This window comes from Columba livia, chromosome Z, assembly GCF_036013475.1.
Source record: "Columba livia isolate bColLiv1 breed racing homer chromosome Z, bColLiv1.pat.W.v2, whole genome shotgun sequence".
Classification (NCBI taxonomy): domain Eukaryota; kingdom Metazoa; phylum Chordata; class Aves; order Columbiformes; family Columbidae; genus Columba; species Columba livia.
The window spans coordinates 66977023-66997673 of record NC_088642.1 but is presented as its reverse complement, the minus strand read 5'-3'; the positions used below and the strand labels follow the sequence as shown (position 1 = coordinate 66997673).

The following is a 20651-nucleotide window of genomic DNA, read 5'->3' as shown; positions in this document are numbered from 1 at the left end:
TCTCCAGTATTGCCTGTCACATCCTCTAAGGTAGTCTGTTCCAGTCTTCAACTATCTTTTTGCAGCTGTATAGAAGGGCCCTCAAATTGAGGCAAAACTGGGATTTTAAAGACTTGAATTTCTTTGATAACTTGGCTGCTGAAAAGCTTAACTTAGTAAAAGCTGTATATACAAGCCATGCTTGCAGGACCCAGGGTAAGAAAGCATAGAGGACTTGAAGATCATGATAATCCACTCCAGCATTCAGCTCAGTGTTTCCACAGCATATCTTTCTGCAAACTTTGTTGTGATTGATTATATGCTAAAGGGCTGTGTAGTTCCCGGTGTTGTTTCACTTACAAGTTGCCAGTGGAGAACTGATGAATAAATTATGCCGTCTGTTTTAGTGCACGTGAATTATTTTAACCACAGATTTTGTGAGTTGTCTGCTTAACAATCGTTTTTGCAATGTTATTCTAAGCAAATAATTTCTATTGTCTTTCTTCATTAGGTGCTTCTGTTGTGAAGTTCAGTTTGCATAGCTATTTTGAGTTGGTGAAGAAAATCATAGTATGGCTGACCTTTTTTGTGGTGAAAAAAGGTGTATAGGTAGAGAAAACATAGAAGTCTCAAAACATAGCCTTACAACTGTTGTGAAGTTGTTTCATACACATTTCTCATAGTAGCGATTAGTCTTGTGCTTTTCTACTTTTGCTCTTGTGTGTTCACTCTGTACTTTTTATACTTTATCCATTTGACCTATTTTCCTTTTTTTTTTTTTTTTTGTATGCTTCTTTCTGGAATTTCAGATCACTAAAGTTGTTGGTTCGACAAAATTCCTCTTTTGTATATATTACCCACCAAGAAAGGTGGGGTAGTTTGCACTTCTGTTTGTGTCATTCCTTTAGAAAATAAGTAACACTTTCACTGACCTCCTTTCCCCATTGTATGCATCTTCATTCCCCTTGGATCTTACCTACCAGTTAGGCAGTGATGTAGCTGGCCTTACTTTCCTTCCAAAAATCATAATCACCATAGCATGTGTTCCCTGTCATTCAATTTTTTTATGTAGTGTCAAAGGCAAATGTAGAATAATTTTCCCTGTGGTGCTTTTTGCTTGCTTAATCAACCATTGGTCCCAGCATGCTGCAGTATTTTGTTGGACAGCATGTGTTATGTGATGGTGTTATCTCACAGTGCAATGTCTGGTATGTGTTAGTAGCATCAGGACTACTGCCATATCAAAGTTGCTGAAGTGATGGAGCAGAACTCTGATTCTGGACTCTGCAATGTCTTCTACCTGTGCCCTTCACCGGGATACTATGGTAACTTCTATTTTCTTCTGTTGCATACAGTTGTGTGTAGTGTGTAGGTATTTCTTTCTTTCGCTTGTCTCAAAGAAAACCCCATCTTGATTCTTATTCGTTTGTAACCCCAGTTGACCTTGTAAAAAGATGTCTAGTCTTCTAAAAAGCTACTGTTGTTGGCATGTGAAACCTCAGTTATGAAAATGTAAGTCGGAATTAGGAAGTCTTCTGCTGTGTACAAATATGCCTTTCTACTTCATATGCTTTCAGTCTGTTACAAAATACTGATAAATTAATGAGGCCATTTCACTTTGTAAAAGGAGGGCCTGTTAGCAGTTTCTGCAAAATACACGATGTGACATCAGTTACGTCAGGGATCAGATGTTTGTTCCTTCTGATTGCTGGTCTGGGATCAGTGATTTGGAAAAGTTCCATAGTTTTAAGCGCAAACACCATATACTATGCAGTAGAAAGTTTGCTCTGCTTTTGCAGTTGGTGTTTGGATGGACATCCAAGATCCTTCAGTGCTTCTGGGAGCAGCAGAAGACACAGCAGTTGACAGTAGGGGTTAAAGAGGCTAATAGGCAGTGGAGGGGTAACATAGATTTAAGACTCTCAGAATGTAGCTTTGAATTTGGAAATTCCTAGAGGGTTTTCAAGTTATTTGTGGGATGCAGAATTTTAAAAATGCAGAAAATTCAAATGGAAAGGGGTGTGTTTTGTTGGAGGAGGACAGTATGCTGTGTTGCCAAGGACTTCTAAACTTTGATTCCCTTAATAAAAGTTTTATGCCCATTGTTGTAAGCAAGTTTCCACCTGAAAATTCACAGTGGATTATTTTTAAAACAAATAATGTGATTTGTTACAGAAAATAAAATAAATAGCTATAACTTGTGGTCTTGTTGAGAGAGAACAGGTTAATGCACTAGGAGTACAACAAATTAATAGAAGAGGGCAGGACCCTTAAGAGCTGTTAAATCTCCTGGGTAAAAAAAACTGTATTCTGAGTATTTGTAAACTTTGGATATGATATTTGCAGTTCTACCTTTTTATTTGTTTTCCCTTTCTGAAAGCTAATGGGGCAGGATAGATAATCTGACAAGTCTTGAAGTAAATTGAAGCATTACAATATAAACCTATGTAGTTTATAATATAAATAACACTGGTAAATTACTTTTCAGCAAACTAAAAGAAGTTGGCACTTCTATTATGACCTTTGTTAAAAAAATCAAATACTATGCCATAATCCTGTAAATAGGGTGTCACTGTAGAAATCAAACAGTGTCAAAATCTTAGCATTTTACTTGGGTTAGTTACTAAGACCCTAAAAGATCCGGCAGGGCACTGAAACTAATGCGGGTTATTGAGCTGGGTAGGTGAAGGTGGTATGAACAGCTGAGATGATTTAGACTAGGTGAACAGTCCAAATGGCAGCTTTGTGATGCTTTTTGCTTGCTGGTTTCTCTGTAGCCTCTGTACTGTCCCAATGTTGTCATGAAGACCGTGAGATGATGATTTTTTTTTTCAATTTTATTTTAGATGTGAATTTCATCACTTTGTGTATTACTTGTGATCTCCACCTCCCTCTTCTTTCTGAGAGAAAATAAAAAACTCACTGGATTTATAGGCTAATCAGGTCTTGAAACTAGACAACACGAGCAGGATTGTCTTAAGAATTTTTTTTCTGGGTGTAACAGGCTATACAATTTCTGATCTGCTTTTTATAGCTTGGTGCAGCTGTTCACTCAGAAATCATTCATCCTAGCATTAATTAGCAAGACTAGTCTCTTACAGTTTTCGGTAGCGTAACAACTGTTACAGTACTATCACAAATTTTACCCAGAAGGTTCGACTTTGAATCATATATAACAAGCTGGGGGTGGAACTTGCCAAGGTAACAGATCTAAACATTCTTTTTCCCCTCTCCTTTACAATTAATACCTTTTTTTTCTTTTTCTTTCCAGATATGCAGAAAAGATAGATTTGTGGTTTGGTGGTGTTTTCTTGTGTTGGTTTGTTGGGTTTTTTTGTTTGTTTTGTGTTGGTTGGTTGTGGGTTTTTTTTGTGGGGTTTTTTTGTTTGTTTTTGTTTGGTTGAGTTTTTTTTAAGCAGGATGAATCAGTTGTATCTGTGATGCAGTAAAAAGTATGCTCTGCTTTCACAGTTGGTGTCTGGAAAGAAGTAAGAGAGCCTTCATTGTTTCTGTGAAGAGCAGGAGCCACAGCAGTTGACGGTAGAGGTTGAATAGGTTACCAGGCATTACAGTGATCGTAGACATTAAAGACACTCAGATTGAAGTTCTGAATTTTAGAATTCATTGAGGAAAAGAGACTTTTTCACATTTTAAGACTTTTCAGAATTTTTGATGGTTGTCCAGTGCATTGCAACATGTAAACATTGACTTCATTCTCAGGGTATATTGGTTTAAAATATATATATCTACTAGCTTTTACTTCTTAGATGTTTTTGGCATGGGGACATACAGGTGTGTTTGATCTTAGATTGCTGCATGACTACTGATACGATGAAGTGAATCCATTCCACAGACTGGTGGAGGAGAAGAAAAAAAAATAGCTGAACTGTATATGTATTTTCTTAAAACTTAGCGGACACATATATTACGTCAGTTTTTACTTGAGAGCTATGTAACTCTGCAGACACTCATGTGCAAAGAACATTCACTGAAATGAAAAGATACTAGTTGAGGTGGTTAACTTGTGATGGCTGTTGAGAAAATTGTACAATGTTTCCTGTATTGCCACGTTTCTTACTCTGAGCTACACGGAATTATATTTCCTTTCACTTGTTTACATTTGCTTGTTGGCACACCGCCTCGCAGGACTTGCAGGTTCTCAAACACTGATCTGCATTGTTTGGTCACTTCAGAATGAAGGCAATTAAATAATGAAAAATAGTGTCACCATTGTTTTAGAGCTCTATAAAGAAACTGAAATGCAATTGATGTAAAAGTTCTAACAATTTAGGTCACGCTTTTCCCTTGCTGTTAACAATTCATCTGCCTCCTGAGAGTTCTGAGAACAGTGCAATGTGAAAAAGCTTGGAGGTCCCTTCTTCAGTTTCTGTTCCCAGGGACACCTGGAAGTATGCCGATATTTTTGACTTGATTTCCTATGGAAACAAGATGTATGTATGTGATTTATATTGTGTTGGAGAATATTTTGTGTGTCCTGAGCCCCTAACTTTTTGTTGACCTAAATTTGTCAACTGAACTTGACAGTAGTCCAGGGTACCAGCAAGCTTAATGGAAAAAAAGATGAGATGAGATCTAATTGGGAAAACTAGTGCTGATGTATGTGTTGTATTGGATGCCCAAGATTACAGGAGGGAGGGAGACTTTATAAATGCATCATCTTCAAGAGAAGTTTGGTCTCGTAGCTCTAAGAAGGTGTGAGTTCCAGTCTTGCTCATCCCAAGGCAGTAGGGGAATTAGCATTATTAGTGCCTTTTGATCTTGGAGCTGTTCTCTCCTAGTTCTAAGAATACTGTGAATGGTTTCAGGGCAGGGTGGGGGAGAATCACAAAAGATCGAGTTCTTAGTAGTTTTTCATTAGTGAGTATGTGTTGAGGGATTTCTTCTGCTGTGAAGCATTTTTGGTTTAGAGGTTTTGCTCCTTCCCCCACCAGTGTGTAACACAGATTTCCAGTTCCATGCTTGAGCTGAAATCTGGCACTGTGTGACCTTGTCCCTCAAGTGGTTTGTTGGAAGCACATTGCCGTATAGGTTTGCAGGTCCTTTTAGTGAATAGAGGAGCTGACTTGTCAAGCTACTTTCACAACTACCACAAGGAAAAATATGATCAGACAAATCTTAGCAGCTAAAGTGAGTTTTTCTGTAAATGAAATGGCTGAGATTTTCATAGTTGGATTAAAAGATGCTGCTTTAAAGTCATAACAGAGGAGTAATGAGAGTGACTCTTGGTGACTCTTTTCAACGGAATACACTATAAATGCTATATATAGAATTAGAAATGCTTGGCAACATCTTTGTGCTGTGCTGACAAACTGCCATCGTCAAGAATGCAGTCTGGTGTTGAAAACTTCCAGTTACTTGCGACAAATAAAATTATTATTCTGATAATCTCATTTTTTTGTCTTATGCTGAGTTAATATCTTTGGTATGAATTTAATATGAGATTCTGTGTGCTTTTCTGAGGAGTCAGCTGCCCCATTCTGGGGGTTTTGTGTCTTTCTGGAGGAAGCGAGCTTTTTAAGGATTAGAAAGCAACTATCTTTAATAAATAGATTGTCTGAAATGCATCAAAGTACAAGAATCAAATTTCTGGATTAATTGCAAAATTTTGTATTCCATCCCAGTACATTCACTTAGGGGAAAAAATAAAAAGTGAGAAGATCCAGTTGTGTGTTTCAGACTCTTAAAGCTAAAAAACAGGCACCTGTCTTTTTGATTTATTATTGGTCTTAAACAGACTGTTGTGGTTTAACCTGGCAGGCAGCTAAACACCACATTCAGCCATTCATTCTGCTCCTGCCCCCACCCCCAGAGGGACAGGAGAGAGAATTGGGGGTGGGGGGGAAAGTAAACCTCATGGGTTAAGATAAAGACAGTTTAATAGGACCAAAGTGGAAAGTGATAACGATAATAATAAAAAAAGAATATATAAAACAAGTGAAGCATAATGCAATTGCTCACCACCCATCAAACAATACCCGGTTCCTGAGCAGTGGTCCCCTTGTGAACTGTTCCCTAATTTATAGACTGAGTACGACATCCATATGGTATGGAATAACCCTTTGGCCAGTCTGGGTCTGCTGTGCTGGCTGTCTCTCTCAGTTTCTTGTGCATTTCCAGCCTCCTCACTGAGGCTTGGTATAAACATTGCTTGGCAACAACCAAAAGGTAGGTGCATTATCAACATTAATCTAATTCTAAATCCAAAACACAGCACTATACCAGCTACTAAGAAAGATATTAACTCTATCCCAGCCGAAATGAGGACACAGGCCTAATTGCTTCTTGTATTGCTTAACTTCCCGTATTCTCTTTGTGCCCACTGGAAAATTTTAAGTTTTTTGGGGTTTAAAATTTTAAGGTTTAATTTTTGTTTGGTTTTTTACTTCTCATATTTAAAATGACAGATTATGCCAGGTGAAAAGGCAGCAATACATTTTCTCTCAAATGATGTTTCTCTTTCTGAATATATTAGCCACTGTAGAAGCCTGGCAGCAGTACACCTGGGGAAGTGTTTCTCTCAAAAGACTGGGAGAAACGTATGTGAATTTTAACTACCAGCCAGGACAAGGTGGCAGTCATAGCAAGAAGCTACATGGCTTGTATTTGGAATGTGATTCCTAAATAGCATGTTTAATAATTTTTTAAAAGCACTGATAAATTTAAGAAAATCATCTAAAGATGCTAAGAAATGCATTCTTCCAACAATTATTATTTTCTTGGTAATGAAGAAAAGACAGAACTCATTTTTGCCTGCCTGAGGTCTGTGGGAGCTTAACAATAGTATTTGTCATGGATGTTTGTTTTCATTGAAGCTGGTGGGAATGCCAAAGTTCACTTGGAATTGAGTTGAAAAGTGTTAGTGTCATAACCTGTGAGCTGCGCCTAAGCAATTAAAGTTGCGTAAAAACAGATACTTATAATCTGGCAAAATGAATGCTTCATGCTGTTGGTAAAGGGTGAATTGCTTCAGGAAAATGTGATTGAAAATTAAGGAACAAAAAGAAAAGCTGTGTAGGAAGCTTGCATTTGCTGTCACCTCAGTTCCTGAAGCTCCAGCTGTGCGGTGGGCAGGCGGAGCTGATGCAGCAGGGCCATGGCTGGGCAGAGAAACTGAAAAGGCGGCCCTGTAGCTTTGGAGTAGAATGCATATGGCACTTTTGCCCCAGAATCTTGGGAACTACAGTTTCTGTTAGTTGGGAAGTGTACAACTCAATAATTCCAGTGCGAGAAGCTAAACTGTGAGCCACAAATTTTTCATTTAAAGGTTGAAGCATATATTGAGTAGGTGTGATTCTCTTAAGTCTATGTTTAGGACAAGGATGGAGATGTTCTGAGCAGGAAGTTGGAATTGAAGGCTGTAGACTTGTGTCTCAGGAACTGAGCATTTCCCACTGTTTTCTGCTGCGAGGGAGACTGGTGACCAAAACGTTGACTTTTCAAGAGCATTTAGGAAAAATACTCTTTGAATTTCTACTGGATTTTAATGTTTCTCTCTTTTGTCATCAGGTGGGATGTGTGGCATCTAAGAAGCCAAACAGAAGATCTTTATAGCCCAGTTGTTCACTGAATACCTACAATATCTTTAAATGTTTTCCTCTTCTATCCCTACCCCTAACCCACAGTCTTACTTTATTGTGAGCCTGTTCTTTCTCAGATACATGCAGAGGTCCAATGCTTTAGTTACGGTAGTTTCCTGCTATTGTAATAAATAAATAGTAGTAGCTTAGCCTGGAAGTGGGTCCAAGTCTTTAAGTATTGTCTTTACACTGTTAAACCTCAGCAAATCTGAGACGGTAGCTCTTGCTATGTACGATATAAAGCACATGAGAAGGCACACTGTATCATTTCAGTAGCTGCAGAGCAGGGAGAAAATACATGAAATAACAGTTGTTTTGAAAAAGGAATTATTAGCATGGAATAGCTGTCGTACCAAAGATCTTGGAAAATGTTTGACGCAAACCCAGTTGTGGTGTTAGATCTGTGTGCTCTGTTTCTCAAAAGATTAGGAACTGAAATAATTCCATTCTAAATGTCTCTAATAATGAAATAAACTGATATAGTTAGGAAAAATTTACTTTCTTCATTTTCACATAAATGTTCTTGATTAATTTGTTTGACTATAGTGGAAACAAACAGGCTTTTTTTCACATGTCTGGCATGCATGTTTTCTTCACTTAACATCTTACTGAAAGGAAGTTCTGGTGTTGCATTCATGTTTGGCTTTTCCAGCATATGTATGATCATATTTTAGAAAGTTTTGAGACTAGTAGGACAGCTTATTATATCGATAGTCCTCAAAGGTGTGTGGAGAACAACAATTTGAGGGGTTTTGGTGGTTTTACCCAGGGATCAGTTTAATAAAGTCTTCCTCCTACTAGTGACTCAAATGACATTTCATTTCCTACAGAAGTTGTTTTAACAGAAGTTCCTGATGTCTGAATGAATATACTGGTAGAGTTGCAGGCATGGATTGGTATTAATTAATATCAAATGCGTGAATATAGGTAAGATAGATAAACTACACACAGTTTTAAAAGCTATCATAATTGGTTTAATGCCTTTAAGAAGGAGTTGATGTATAGGATCGCACTAATACACATCCAAGTAAAGGAATTACTGATGAAGCTACTTTAATTGCCGGAAGACTACAATGAAGAATGTAGCTAGCTGCAGTAGGAAGATACTGTGATGTGATGTTAGAAGAGGTTTTTCTAAGGAAGCTTTGTTTTGTTGTCAGAAAATCCAGGTTTCTACTTGTTGTCCCTTTTTTTTTTTTTTTGGTCTCAGGTGCAATTAATAGTCCGCTTCTCAGAAGGGGAAGAAAATACTGTTTTGAAGTCTTCTGTTCTTAGTGGTGTTCTGTATACTTTTCAGATTCCTGGAAAATTAAATTCAGTGAATGAGGCCTGGGAATATTTTTTTGCTAAATCAGTTTTTAGTTTTATACAAGTTGCTGTCTGTACTGATTGAATTCAAATGAGATTGGTTTTCTTCCAGTAGGGCCGAGAAGCTGAATCAAAGACTAGTCTTACTGATATATCTTGAAACAGATGCAGAAGATGAGAGGGAGAACTGATACCAAAGAGCTATCAAATAATATCTGATTATGTGGTATTTTCTCCTATGTTTAGTCAAACCATTTTAACTATGAAATAGCTCACCTCAACAAGATTACTTGCAGAAATTATGCTGATAGTAACTACCATTATTAGAAACTTCCAAAACGAATTTGTTGTCTATGTCTGTTCAATGTGCAGTCTTCCAAACTGTCACTCCTGTTGTTGTCTTTTGCGTTTGGTGGAATTAAACTATGGACTACCCCAAGTGATCGTTTTATTATTTAATTTTTAAAATCCTCATGGAAGAGAGCATGTAATTACACAACACTCCAGAGCATGTACGTCTTCTGCTGTATAGAAATGTTTATTGTAGCATTGCTGGTGCTACAGTAGTGAAATTTCCCTAGGGCAAAGGGAAATTAGACTGCACTTATTTTATCCTGTGTAGTTCTGCCAGTTTCTAAGTACGTTAAACGGAATGCTGCGTTCAGCTCTGGGACTCACAACATAAGGAGGACATGGACCTGTTGGAGCAAGTCCAGAGGAGGCCACAAAGAAGATCAGATGGCTGGAACAGCTCTGCTGTGAGGACAGGCTGGGAGAGCTGGGAGAAGAAAGGATCCAGGGAGACCTTATAGCAGCCTTTCAGTACCTAAAAGGGACCTGCAAGAAAGATGAAAAAGGACTGTTTGCCGAGGCCTGTAGTGATAGGACAAGGGGTAATGGCTTTAAACTCAAATATTGTATACTTAGATGAGATATAAGGAAGAAATCCTCGGTGTGAGGGTGGTGAGGCTCTGGAACAGGCTGCCCAGAGAAGCTGTGGATGCCCTGTCGCTGGAAGTCTTCAAGGCCAGGCTGGACACGGCAACCTGGTCTAGTGGAAGGTGTCCTGCTCATATCAGGGGCGTTGGAACCAGATGATCTTTAAGGCTTTCAACCCAAACCATTCTGTGACTATTAATCAAGTTAGATGAGATAAATGTTGATCACTCATAGCTGGTTTGTCGCTTAGGCTGAAGAATAGTAGAGAAAGGAAATCTAAGGCTGTTCTGCGATATGTAAATTTGCGATGACAGAGTGATAACAGATTTTTCTTTTAATAGGTTCTGGAAGGCATTAAGAACACTAATGAATGGCTTGATCTTTGCTCTCAGCTCCAGAAGACTTGTCCTGTTGTTCATAAGGGTATGCATACTTCTATTGTTAAAGTGGTGACAAAAGCTAGAATGATTTTAAAACATGTCATTGTAATACTTCGTTTTATTCACTTTGGCAGCCACACTTAGTGTCTGACCCAGGTGATCTCTAATGTAGTGGCTTATTCTTGATCTGGTGTTGCTTTATAGCTATGATAATATGCATTGTCAAATAAAATATCTCCATGCTCCTTTGAGGAGATACATGTATCAATGCAGCCAAAGGCCTTGTAGCTCTGAGAACTGCTGCTGAATATCTAGCTCACAAGCCTGATAGTTTTTCCCGTAATTTTACCTTTCAAGATCCTCTCATGCAATCCACTGAGGAGCAAGATTTCACTGCGGTGTCTTCCTGCAGACGTTTATACTGGTGTGAGGAAAAACAAATAGAGGGTCACATAGAATCAATTGTATGCTGGACATATGGCTGGGGCAGTGCTGTCCTTTTAGTCTGCCTGGAGCATCCTTCCCAAAAGGATCCTTTTGAGTTCTGGTTTTGCACTGTAGATGAGTACGGTGCTTGCACAATGTTTCAGGAGAGAGGATAATTTGCCACTCTTACATATTTGGTTCCTTTGGAGAGGGATTTGCAGAAAAGCTGTCTTGGAAAAATCAAAATTTTGAAGACTCCATGAGCGTAATTAATTTTATTGAAACTGTAAAGTGACCAAACTGTGTGAAGCAAAAGTAAAATGTATGTTTGCTTTGGAAGCGGATTGCATTGCTGACATAAAAGAGAGAAAAACACAGAAAATAAGATTTCACTGAGTTCCAGTAAATGTTGTATCTCCTCAGTTTACCAGACCTTATCGTTTTGTAGTGCATTGTGCCTAGGAGCTTCTGTTTTTGTTTGCCACTATACAACATTTAATAAATAGATGTTGCCTTTCCCCAAATAGTTTACAGGTCAAGTAATTTAGAAACTGATACAAGTTAATTAGAAAGTGACTTGTGCTACATTTGCCACTGTTGATCTGTGAAAGTTGGTGAAGTAACCATAGAGAAAAGGTGGCAAAAAATGATAGTGTGACCCGTAACTTTTAATGTTACTGCCAGTCCTTTGTTAGTTAATACTACTTCCATAATCCAGAACACTGCATTACCATCACAGTAATGGAATTCGCTACCTTTTTGATAAAGAGATGATGAGGCTGTTAGGTGTGGCTCTTTCTGAATGTGTTCGAGGACTGCACACAGCTGGGGTTTTGTGTTGCTGCTGATGCATCACCTGTCTAAATGTGGGACCCCTGGACTTACAGCTGAGCTGTTTCAGAGACATGCATAAAGGTAGTAGAACAAGAATTAATCAGAAACAAATGGGGCAAGGAACATAGGTGGTATGTTTGGATGCTTGAAAGCATGTTCCTTACTCGCAGAGAGAAACATGTAACATACTCATTCTAAAACATATGAGTGAATTTGCCATGCATTTAGTAATTCAAATGAAGAGTGACTCTTGGATACAGTACAAAAATAGGGCATACAGTGCATTTTGTGCTGTCTCTATAAAGAGGAAAAGAGGTGATCTTAAATGAAATATTTACCTTCTGTCCCTCTGGGCGTCCTTTTAAGTAAGTGACCAGAGAGGAAAGCCTGAGGTAACTTCAGTGCAGGAAAATGCTCATGAAATGTCCTGATCTTGGTGACTTGCTGTCTTCTAAAAAGTTTGAATTTGGCAAAAAAAATGATAACAGATTGTGTGATGTTTTCTGGACATTAAAGCAACTACTTTGTTTATACCTTAAGCTTTGTTCTTAGATGTCATCTGTTACTGAAAATGGAGATGTTACTGCAGGAAAACCAAATGAAGAGAAGACATATAAGAAGGTAAATAATACAACATTTTTGTGCATGTTTTCTCCTTTATATTGGTAATTCAAATCTGCTGTAATTGAAATATATTTCAGAACTTACTAAATATAAGAACAAACAAAACATGTTCCGTGGATTTTTTTTTTTAAAGTACTTTTTTCCTTCTTTGAAATCTTAAGACATTTCTACTCATTCCAGAGCTGACTATTTGAAAGCTTGGTCTGTACAGCTTTCAAGTATAGACTCTTGCCAAATTGATAGAGATTCTTTGCTCTTAGCAACAGGTACACCTCTGGACATAAACACCGTTGTCAGAAATTTAGTACAGTGAGTTCCCAGATACTTAGAATGTTTAGTCAATGTTTGTGAACTACAAACCTGCCCTACCACCTCCTCAGTGCTTTGCCAAACAGTACAGTTTTTGTTTGCTTTGTTTTTCAAAAAAGAAATGTTGTTAAAGAGAGGAACATATTTAATGTAGGAACATGCATCAATGGTAGTAGTGTAGGGCTATTTAGATATTGTAACAGTAGCTGATACTGGTTTTGCTTATGTTTTTCTGTCACTGATTGTCTGAGACTAGCATTATTTAGGTCGAGGTAGCACTGTCGATGACTAAGGGGAGGTATAAATGCATGTTTTTCTATACATATTTACACAACCAAATTGTTAGCTACCAGATTTCACCATTTTCTTGACAGATCACCTCAAAGAAGTGGTGATTTATTTTTTTTCTTAATTTCTGTAATCTAGTGTGTAGATCCACATACTCCAGCAGTATATATCATGGATGAGGGTTTTTAATTTCTGAGTGTTGCGTACAGCACTGATGATGAAGTCAAGGAGAATAATAAGCTAGTGTTTCTTTTCCCATCCCATTTGTTGGAAGGTACATTTTCAGTATCTGGTGGCCTTGACATTCCAGATAATTTTCTCAGAAATGAAATAATGTTTGAGAAAATGTTTTTTGTTTTTAGATATAGGTTATGTTCAGTCTCCCAGCTTATGACTATAAAATGTTGAAGTCTAAATTGTTCTTGACATTTGGTATGAGAAAGGAAGAAAAGTTCAGTGCCTGAGGTGGACACTTTTGCAGTTTTATAGTGCTAGGCTAGACATGACAAATCCTAGTAGTCCCACCACAGACGACTTTCTGTTCCCTCCAGTCATCCTTCATGCCCTTCTCTGTTCATGTTCAACTCTAAATTGAGGATATTCCAGAGGAAGCCTTGTTAAAGGCTTTTCACCATGGTACAAATTCTTCTGTGTATTTACTAGAAGTCCATCTCTGACAAAACCTAGGATTCACAACCACATCACACAGAGATGACAGGGACTATCCTCTCTAAATTCTGTTCTTTCCCCTGCATCACCAGTTGTCTGTACTTGTATTTTATACCAGTTTAATTCCTTTATTTATATTTACACCTTCAGTTGTTCTGAATTCAAGATCCTGTGTTGCATATGCCCCATTGATTAGTGTTATGACCAGATATTACTGTGCTTCTGCTTTTGTGGTAACTTTAATAAAAAATGTTGACCCCACAATTTATCCATGCGGAGTTTCCTAGTAGCATGTCTTTTTTTTTAAAAAGCGAAAGCATCAGGCGATGTATCTCTCCTCTTAAGCCCAATTCCTTGCAAACCTTGCACTTTCTGTTTATTCTCACCTTCTCCAGACACTCCAGTTAACATTGTTTTGTATGTTTTTACAGAATCAACTGCATATATGTCTAGAACGTTGATTACAGGGTGAGCCTGTCAGGACCTGTGTTTGACCTGTGTTTCCCATTTAATTCCATAGGTTTAGATGATTTTCACAAGTCAGTCTTGCTCTGTTGAAGTCTTACTTATAATTAGGAGCCTCCTGTCTTTTGTTACCCACGTTGCTTTTCTTCACTCTTTCATACAGGTATTGCATCTACAGTTCTCCAGTCATACGTTGTTGCACTTGGTTTGTGTGGCTGGAAAATACTTGTGGTTTTGTCCTATGACTCTGCCACCTCCTACAAAAATTAGCTGGAGAAGAGCTTGTTTCCTTAGCTGGTGCTTTTTCAGCTACTTGGGCAGTTCCTGTTCCAGTCTCCTACTGCCCTCGATCACAGCGGAAACTGTGATATAGACGAGATACTCACATATTTCTGAGGTCAGATTGTGCTTGCCAACCCATTTTCATTGCTCAGAGGCTTCACTTCCACATTTTTCTGTAAAAAAAAAAAATAAAAATAAAAATAAATCATAGTAAAGGTGAAGAAGCTTGTGCTGTTAAGCTTAGAAGAGCAAAGAACTGTATCTGGGCGTGAATTGTGACAATTCTGGTTTTTACTCTGCTTTGAACTTGAATATGTAGTACAAGGGCAGCTGTATAACTGCTGTTAAGATGGGACTGAGTAAGTTTATGAAGGACTTTGTGGCATGGGACCTCCGGTACTGGTGTTTGTCTTTGACCTGGAGTTCTTACTAGTGATGTGTTCCCCACAAAGGTCTGGTAGCCAAAGAAGTTGTATCATGCAAAGTGGATGTGGAGGGTTTCAAACTAGCAATAATATAGCTGGAAGCAGAATGAGTAACTAGCATCTAGTCCAAAAACACAGACATTAGAAAGGTTTTGTAATGTCAAGCTTTGTGTGGGTAATTCAAGGGATTTCTTGTGATAATTCTAAGAGATAACCATCCTGAAATGTGATGAGTTTCAGTCTCAAGCCCACCCCAGTTAGAGGTCACCTTTGCAAAGCAAAGAGATTAGTGAAGGAAGAGTTAATGTCATCTGGCCATCGTGTCCTGTTGGGACCTACTGATTCCACAGGGGCACTCAGTAACAGTAACTCTCTTATAAGCTGGGTGGTTTGGTCTTAAATTTAAAATCTTCCTTCAGCTCTTTTATGTCCTCACAAAGCAAAATGCCAGTTTGCTTCTCTATCCTCTCCCAGCAATTGCAAAGGGACTTTATCGATTCACAGTCTGCATTCACGTTGTGGCAAAAAGTACATGATACTCACATGCATGCGGGAGTGTCTGTAATGCCCAAAATAAAATGAAATCTGTAGGTAAAATGGAGGCTCTGATACTGCCCTGCTGAAAACTATGTTTTCCTTGGATGGGGGTGAGGGACACCAGTCATCAATCTGATCTAAAAGTCAAAATAGCCTTTTGCTTTAATGATATCTTGTGTCCATTCATCTGTTACAATAGCATGCAAAGGTTATGTCTGTGCAGCTTTAGACACACACACACACACACACACACACATATATATATATATATATATATAAAAGTACACAGAAATGGAAAAAGTATTGCATGGAAAATGTCTGCTTTGTGATGTAAAGTGCAGTGACTCATAAGAAAAAATTAGATAAAGGCCTTGGCTTTGGAGGTATTTTCCTATGTCAGATCCAATGAGAAATAAGCTTGTCTAATCAATATATATTAAACAATGTTTTAATTGCTTGATCTGGAAATGTAAACATCCCTTATTAAGAACTGTGAGTTCTCTCTTAAGAGAAGCCTGGAGGGAAATTAGAGAAAATAATTGCAAATACTTGATATTTTAAAATTGATGTGTTTTATGCAAGTGTAAAAAAAGTAGTATTTTTGTCTTGGAGATGAAGGCATTTTTTATCTAGTGTAAATGAAGCTGCTGCTTTAGCCAATACAGTCTGTCCCTTTGATATAGAGGTGAATGATGGCTTGCTAAAACCTATTTCCATCAGAGAACAAATTATTTCTAGAAGCTGTTTGGAAAAAATAAACAAAAAAACCACAAACAAACCCAAACCAAAACACAACAACAAAAAACAAAACCCAAGCCAGAAGAAACAATTTTCCACTGGGGTGTGTAGGAGACCTTCATATTCTTTTTCTTGTGGTTCACTCCCCCTTGCTTCCGAAGACTCCAGAGTGGATGATGTTGATACAGCTGGACTGGACTGACTGATATGGCAATGACATACAGCTGCAGTTGCACCTGGTGCCATGGGGCTCAGCTGCTGGAGCACATGTAGAACATGTGGGAAGTAAAGACTCCTTGATCTGCTCCCTCTGCTCTTGTTCCCTCTTCACTCTGTAATTCTGCCTTTTGCCGTTCATAGTGTCAGGTTGTGCACTGCTGAGTGATGTTCTCATCTGGTGCACCTCGTCTCTGAGGACTAGTTATCTGTGGTAAATTAGTTTGTAGCTCTGTGCTAAGAAAAAGCATCTGAATCATTCACTGGTGAAAATGGGCAGTCCTCAAAATGTGCTTGTCCTTCCTCTGTCTGTATGCATGGGTGTGTTTTGACCATGCTGTAAATCTTAGGCATAACTTGGCCATGGGATTGCTGCAGGTGGATTTGACTGGATGATCTTTCAAGGTCCCTTCCAATCCCTAACATTTGGTGATTCTGTGATCCTTTCAGACTCTGAAATGTATAACTAGATTAAGACAGTGTCATGGTTTCTGTTATGAATCTTGCTGATTTATTCAGCTCTAATTTGTTGGTTTGTTTGTTTTATTCTTGACTTTTAGTATTTCTGCTATTGCAGTCTGACGGAAATGCTCTTCTGGCTTTTAATTGTCTCGTATTATTTAGTCAAATCCTTGAGAGAACATGTAACATGAATTTGTGGGGTTTTTAAATTGTTTTAAATTTTTCTCTTTTTTTCTTCCCCTTTTGCCCTATTCTCTGCTTTTACCCCCTTCTCTTGCACACTTTTCATTTTTTTTTTTTTTTCTGCCACAACCTTCCTTTGCGTATTCTGTCCTTAAAATTGTGGTATTTAAGGTGGATCTGTAGGGCTGTTCAGTTGCAGTCATTTGCTACAACTGTTACAATCTCTGAAACTCCTCCTGGGCTTTCTCAGTATCAGTAAATTTCAAGAAGTTGCTAAGTTTACAGTGTGAATATCACCTAAAACGTTTCAGTCACTCTAATCCAAGAACTTAGTTAATGGAAGAGAAATTTCACAGGTAATGCTCAATGCAGCTTTTAAGATAGAGGATTCAAACAGCTTTATCAAATAAGTCTTAAATCATGCAAATTGTGGCCAGATCTTTGAGGGCAGGGATTTTTTTTGTTTGGTTTGGTTTTTACTTTTTTTGTTTGTTTGTTTGTTTTGGGGTTTTTTTGTTGGTGATGTTGTGGTTTGTTGTGGTTTTTGATGGTGGTGGTTTTTTTTGTTTCTCCCCTGGGGGTGGGGTGTTTTGGGGGAGAAACAGAGAGAAGAAAGGAAAAAAAAAAGAGCAAGAGACTGTGATTACTTGCTCCATTTCATTCTTGAAGATCCTAAGCAAAGTACTAAGGAAGCCTGGCAACAAAATGCAATCACCAGACTGTAGCTTCTCTGGGATATCTGTCACAGTCTTGTCACTGAAATCTGGAGTATATAATAGCTACTTTTTTTAATTTCCTCCTGATAGTTTGCAGACTTTGTTGTGAGAAGCTGCTGACAGTCAAGCAGCTTTTACATTGTGATGTCATCAATCACACAGCAGTCCAGGGGAATGTAATTTTAGGACCATATAAATGTAACTACTCCTACATTTATACAGTCCTAAAATTACATTTGGACCTTTGAAGGCAACTGCGAGACTCGTATGGCCCCCAGTGAAAAGGAGTTTGACACCTCTGCAGTGGTACCTGAATCTGCTTCCTGACAAAACAGATTACAGTAGCATCTTGATGCTTAATTCTAGGATGGTGGCAAGAATGGGGCACAGGCAGGTCTGCCAAAGTCCAGTAAGCGTGTAGAAGAAAAGTAAGTATGTAGAAGAAAATTGCACGAGGAAACAAAGCAGAGATATGTAGTGCACTTGTTATGGAAACCTGCTACTAGATTACCAGAATCTCTACTTGTAATCTGAAGGCTGCCACACTTGGATACAATTACACTTTGTTTATCGTTCTTACATATCTTGCGGTTCTTCCGCTTAGTGTTTTACAAGTGCTTTACGTAACCTGTTCAAAACTGCATATCGTGTGAGTCATTTCGCCCAGGAGCAAAGGGAATTTGCCTGGATAAAGGAAACCAGCTACCCGTTTTTAGAGCATGCAGCCATGTACAAGCAGCATTGCTGCATCACTTTTGGCATTGGTTTATACCTCGCATCTAATGTCTGCATGTAGGTGACTTATTCTGGCAAACACTGAAACCTCGCTACTGGATTTTTTGCTGCACTGGGACCTATGTTTTCAATGGCAGACTTTGAGCGTTTTGTACATCTCCTAAAGTGACTGTCTATACCAGGTTTGCTGGAGCAACCACCAAACTTATGGGTCTCAAATTCTTTTCCTCAGAGAGACAGGGAGAAGAACTAAAGAATTTGAACTCCTGAAATTTAGGCATAAATGTTTTGAAACGGAGGAAAAATGAATTGAAAGCCCTGGAGTCACCTGAAACCCATTTTGGAAAATGAAGGGAGATCAGATTCAGCTTGGGTCAGAAAATAATTCTGATAGCAGTTGAGCTGGAAGAATCTAATGTGTCGGTGTCTCAACTGTTTCCTGGGAGACCATCCCAACAAAGTTGTTAGAATTACTCATAGAAGTACAAGAAAACTGCTTTCACCAACTTTGAACAGTAATGGTATAAAGAGGAAAAAATGCAGTATTATCAGTTCCACTTGTTTAATGACCTAGCATTTATGCTAGCATTCAGCATAGTATGACAGAAGAAAGAACAACTTAGTAATAGGCATTCACCTCCTCCCCACACCCAGATCCCAGCAGCAAGAACCAGAGGTGAGGGAGATGGGCAGAAGTCCACCTTCATGAAGTGTGACCTGCAGCAGCTGGGCAAACAGCTGATAGAGAGAAAAACAGTGTTAGCTGAAGGAAGAGCGAAGGAGCACTGCGGCTGCGGGGACCCATGGTTACAAGTTGTGGAGAAACAGTAAAACTACTTAAATCAGTGGGATTTTCTAGTAACTCTATTTTTATATCCCTGTTTGTGATATAAAAGGAAACTGATAGCTCACATGTGGCAGCTGCAGAGAGCATGCTGAGATGGGGTAGCCACCTTCAACAGAAGCAGCTACAAGAAGTGTTATTTCAATGGGAATGTGAGCACAGCAGGCACTCAAAGGAGACAACTGTAGTGCAGAAGCAACAGACTGACAATAGCTGCCTGTACATCTTGAATCTAATTGCAACTTCTCAGTGTTCAAAGAGAGGTCTTTTAAAATGTTACTGAAAGAAACCATGCTGTTTTTCAACAGGCTTGCTTTTCAGGTGGTTTGGCTTAGGGGTTTGCACAATTTGTGGAGGCTTAGTGTCTTTTCAGGAATCTGGAAAAGATAGACTGTATTTGCGTGGGAGTGATGGTGTGTGTGGGTTCATGGTACTTACGGTAACCACTATAACTGAAGAGCAAATGCTTATTTGTAGTAGAAAATTCATATCTAGCCTAATGCATGTGGCTTAAATAATTTTTATTACATTAGACCATGTGGATTTCTTTTTCCTTTTTTTTTTTTTTTTAACTTCACTGAGAATGATTTCTGCAGGAAGGTGTCTGTATGCAGCTATTTACACCAGTCCAGTTCATTAAGTCCCATCAAGCAGCAGAGTGGGCTGGTGAGGGAGACCAGGCTTCTCCACAGACAGTAGCAGAAAGAAATGAACTAATGGCAGCTATGTTGTAGGAAACATGGCTACAGAGCAACGTTAATCAGTGGTGGCTTCTACTCAAATGCCTTTTTCTCCCTATCTGTTACGTAGAATTGTGGTAACTAGGTATCTCTACCATTTCATTAGGCAGATTTTGAAACCCGTTTCAATGACAGTAGCATAGCAGGTGGAGGAAAGCAAACATCCTGCCTTCCAGAGTGATAACGAGGTGGAGTTGCTGAGGCAGAGTTCATTTTTCATCATTGCTTTATAGCACTTGCAATAAGACAGGTGTCTTCTGGAAGAATCACCCTCTTTGCCCCAGAATGTTCATAGGCCAAACTTCAGCTGCAATAAAATGAGTTATAAAAATGGAGAGCAGATAAACAAGGACAAAGTTTACATCCACACAGTCCTAAAGGACATTCCTAGGATGTCTGCTTTTAAAGAAGGTGAGAATATTAGTGCTAAATTTTATTATAAGCTGCTTGTGGGGAATGCATAAAGAATTAGCAAAGACCACTTGAGAGTTAAAAGCAGAATGGGAGAATAACTTTGTGAATGAGAGTAGAGGGGAACTTCCATAAAACTAAGTGAAGCCTGTGTCCTACTCATTTACTTTCTGCTGATGGTTTGTTAAATGATTTGGTTTTGGTCATTAATAGTACCATACAAATATAGGGGAAAATACAAGAAAAAGAGTTTAAAAGAACTAACTTATTTGCCATGTCTGAAGTTTTTGTGCACCATGTACCCAGAACCAATCCTTTATCTTCACATCAGCGGTTAGTTAGGTTTTTCAGCCATTTACAACCCTCACACTCTCATGGAAATAATTATTGTGCAATATATAATATGCTTTGTGGTAACAAGACTTTCAGTCTTGTTCAACCTGTTCATCAGTGTTCTGGATAAAGAGACTGAGTGCACCCTCCACTTAGTTTCACAGTCTAAAATTCATCAGCTGAAGTTGTTTATCCTGCTGATTATTCTCG

General features: G+C 38.5%; 1 protein-coding gene across 7 annotated transcripts in view; it reads left to right on the top strand.

Moving 5' to 3' along the window:
* PIP5K1B (phosphatidylinositol-4-phosphate 5-kinase type 1 beta) overlaps positions 1-20651 on the top strand; it is a 114681-nt gene that overhangs the window by 27019 nt on the left and 67011 nt on the right. For 4 of the 7 annotated variants that reach the window (XM_065046233.1, XM_065046232.1, XM_065046235.1 and 1 more), the window contains exons 2-3: positions 10166-10247; positions 12017-12085. In XM_065046233.1, coding sequence (XP_064902305.1) covers positions 10191-10247; positions 12017-12085 — 126 coding nt within the window. In that variant the 5' untranslated portion in view covers positions 10166-10190. Of the gene's footprint in view, positions 1-1280; positions 1305-1361; positions 3181-10165; positions 10248-12004; positions 12086-20651 lie in introns of those variants that run through there. The other 3 variants (XM_065046236.1, XM_065046237.1, XM_065046238.1) reach the window with 3 other exon arrangements.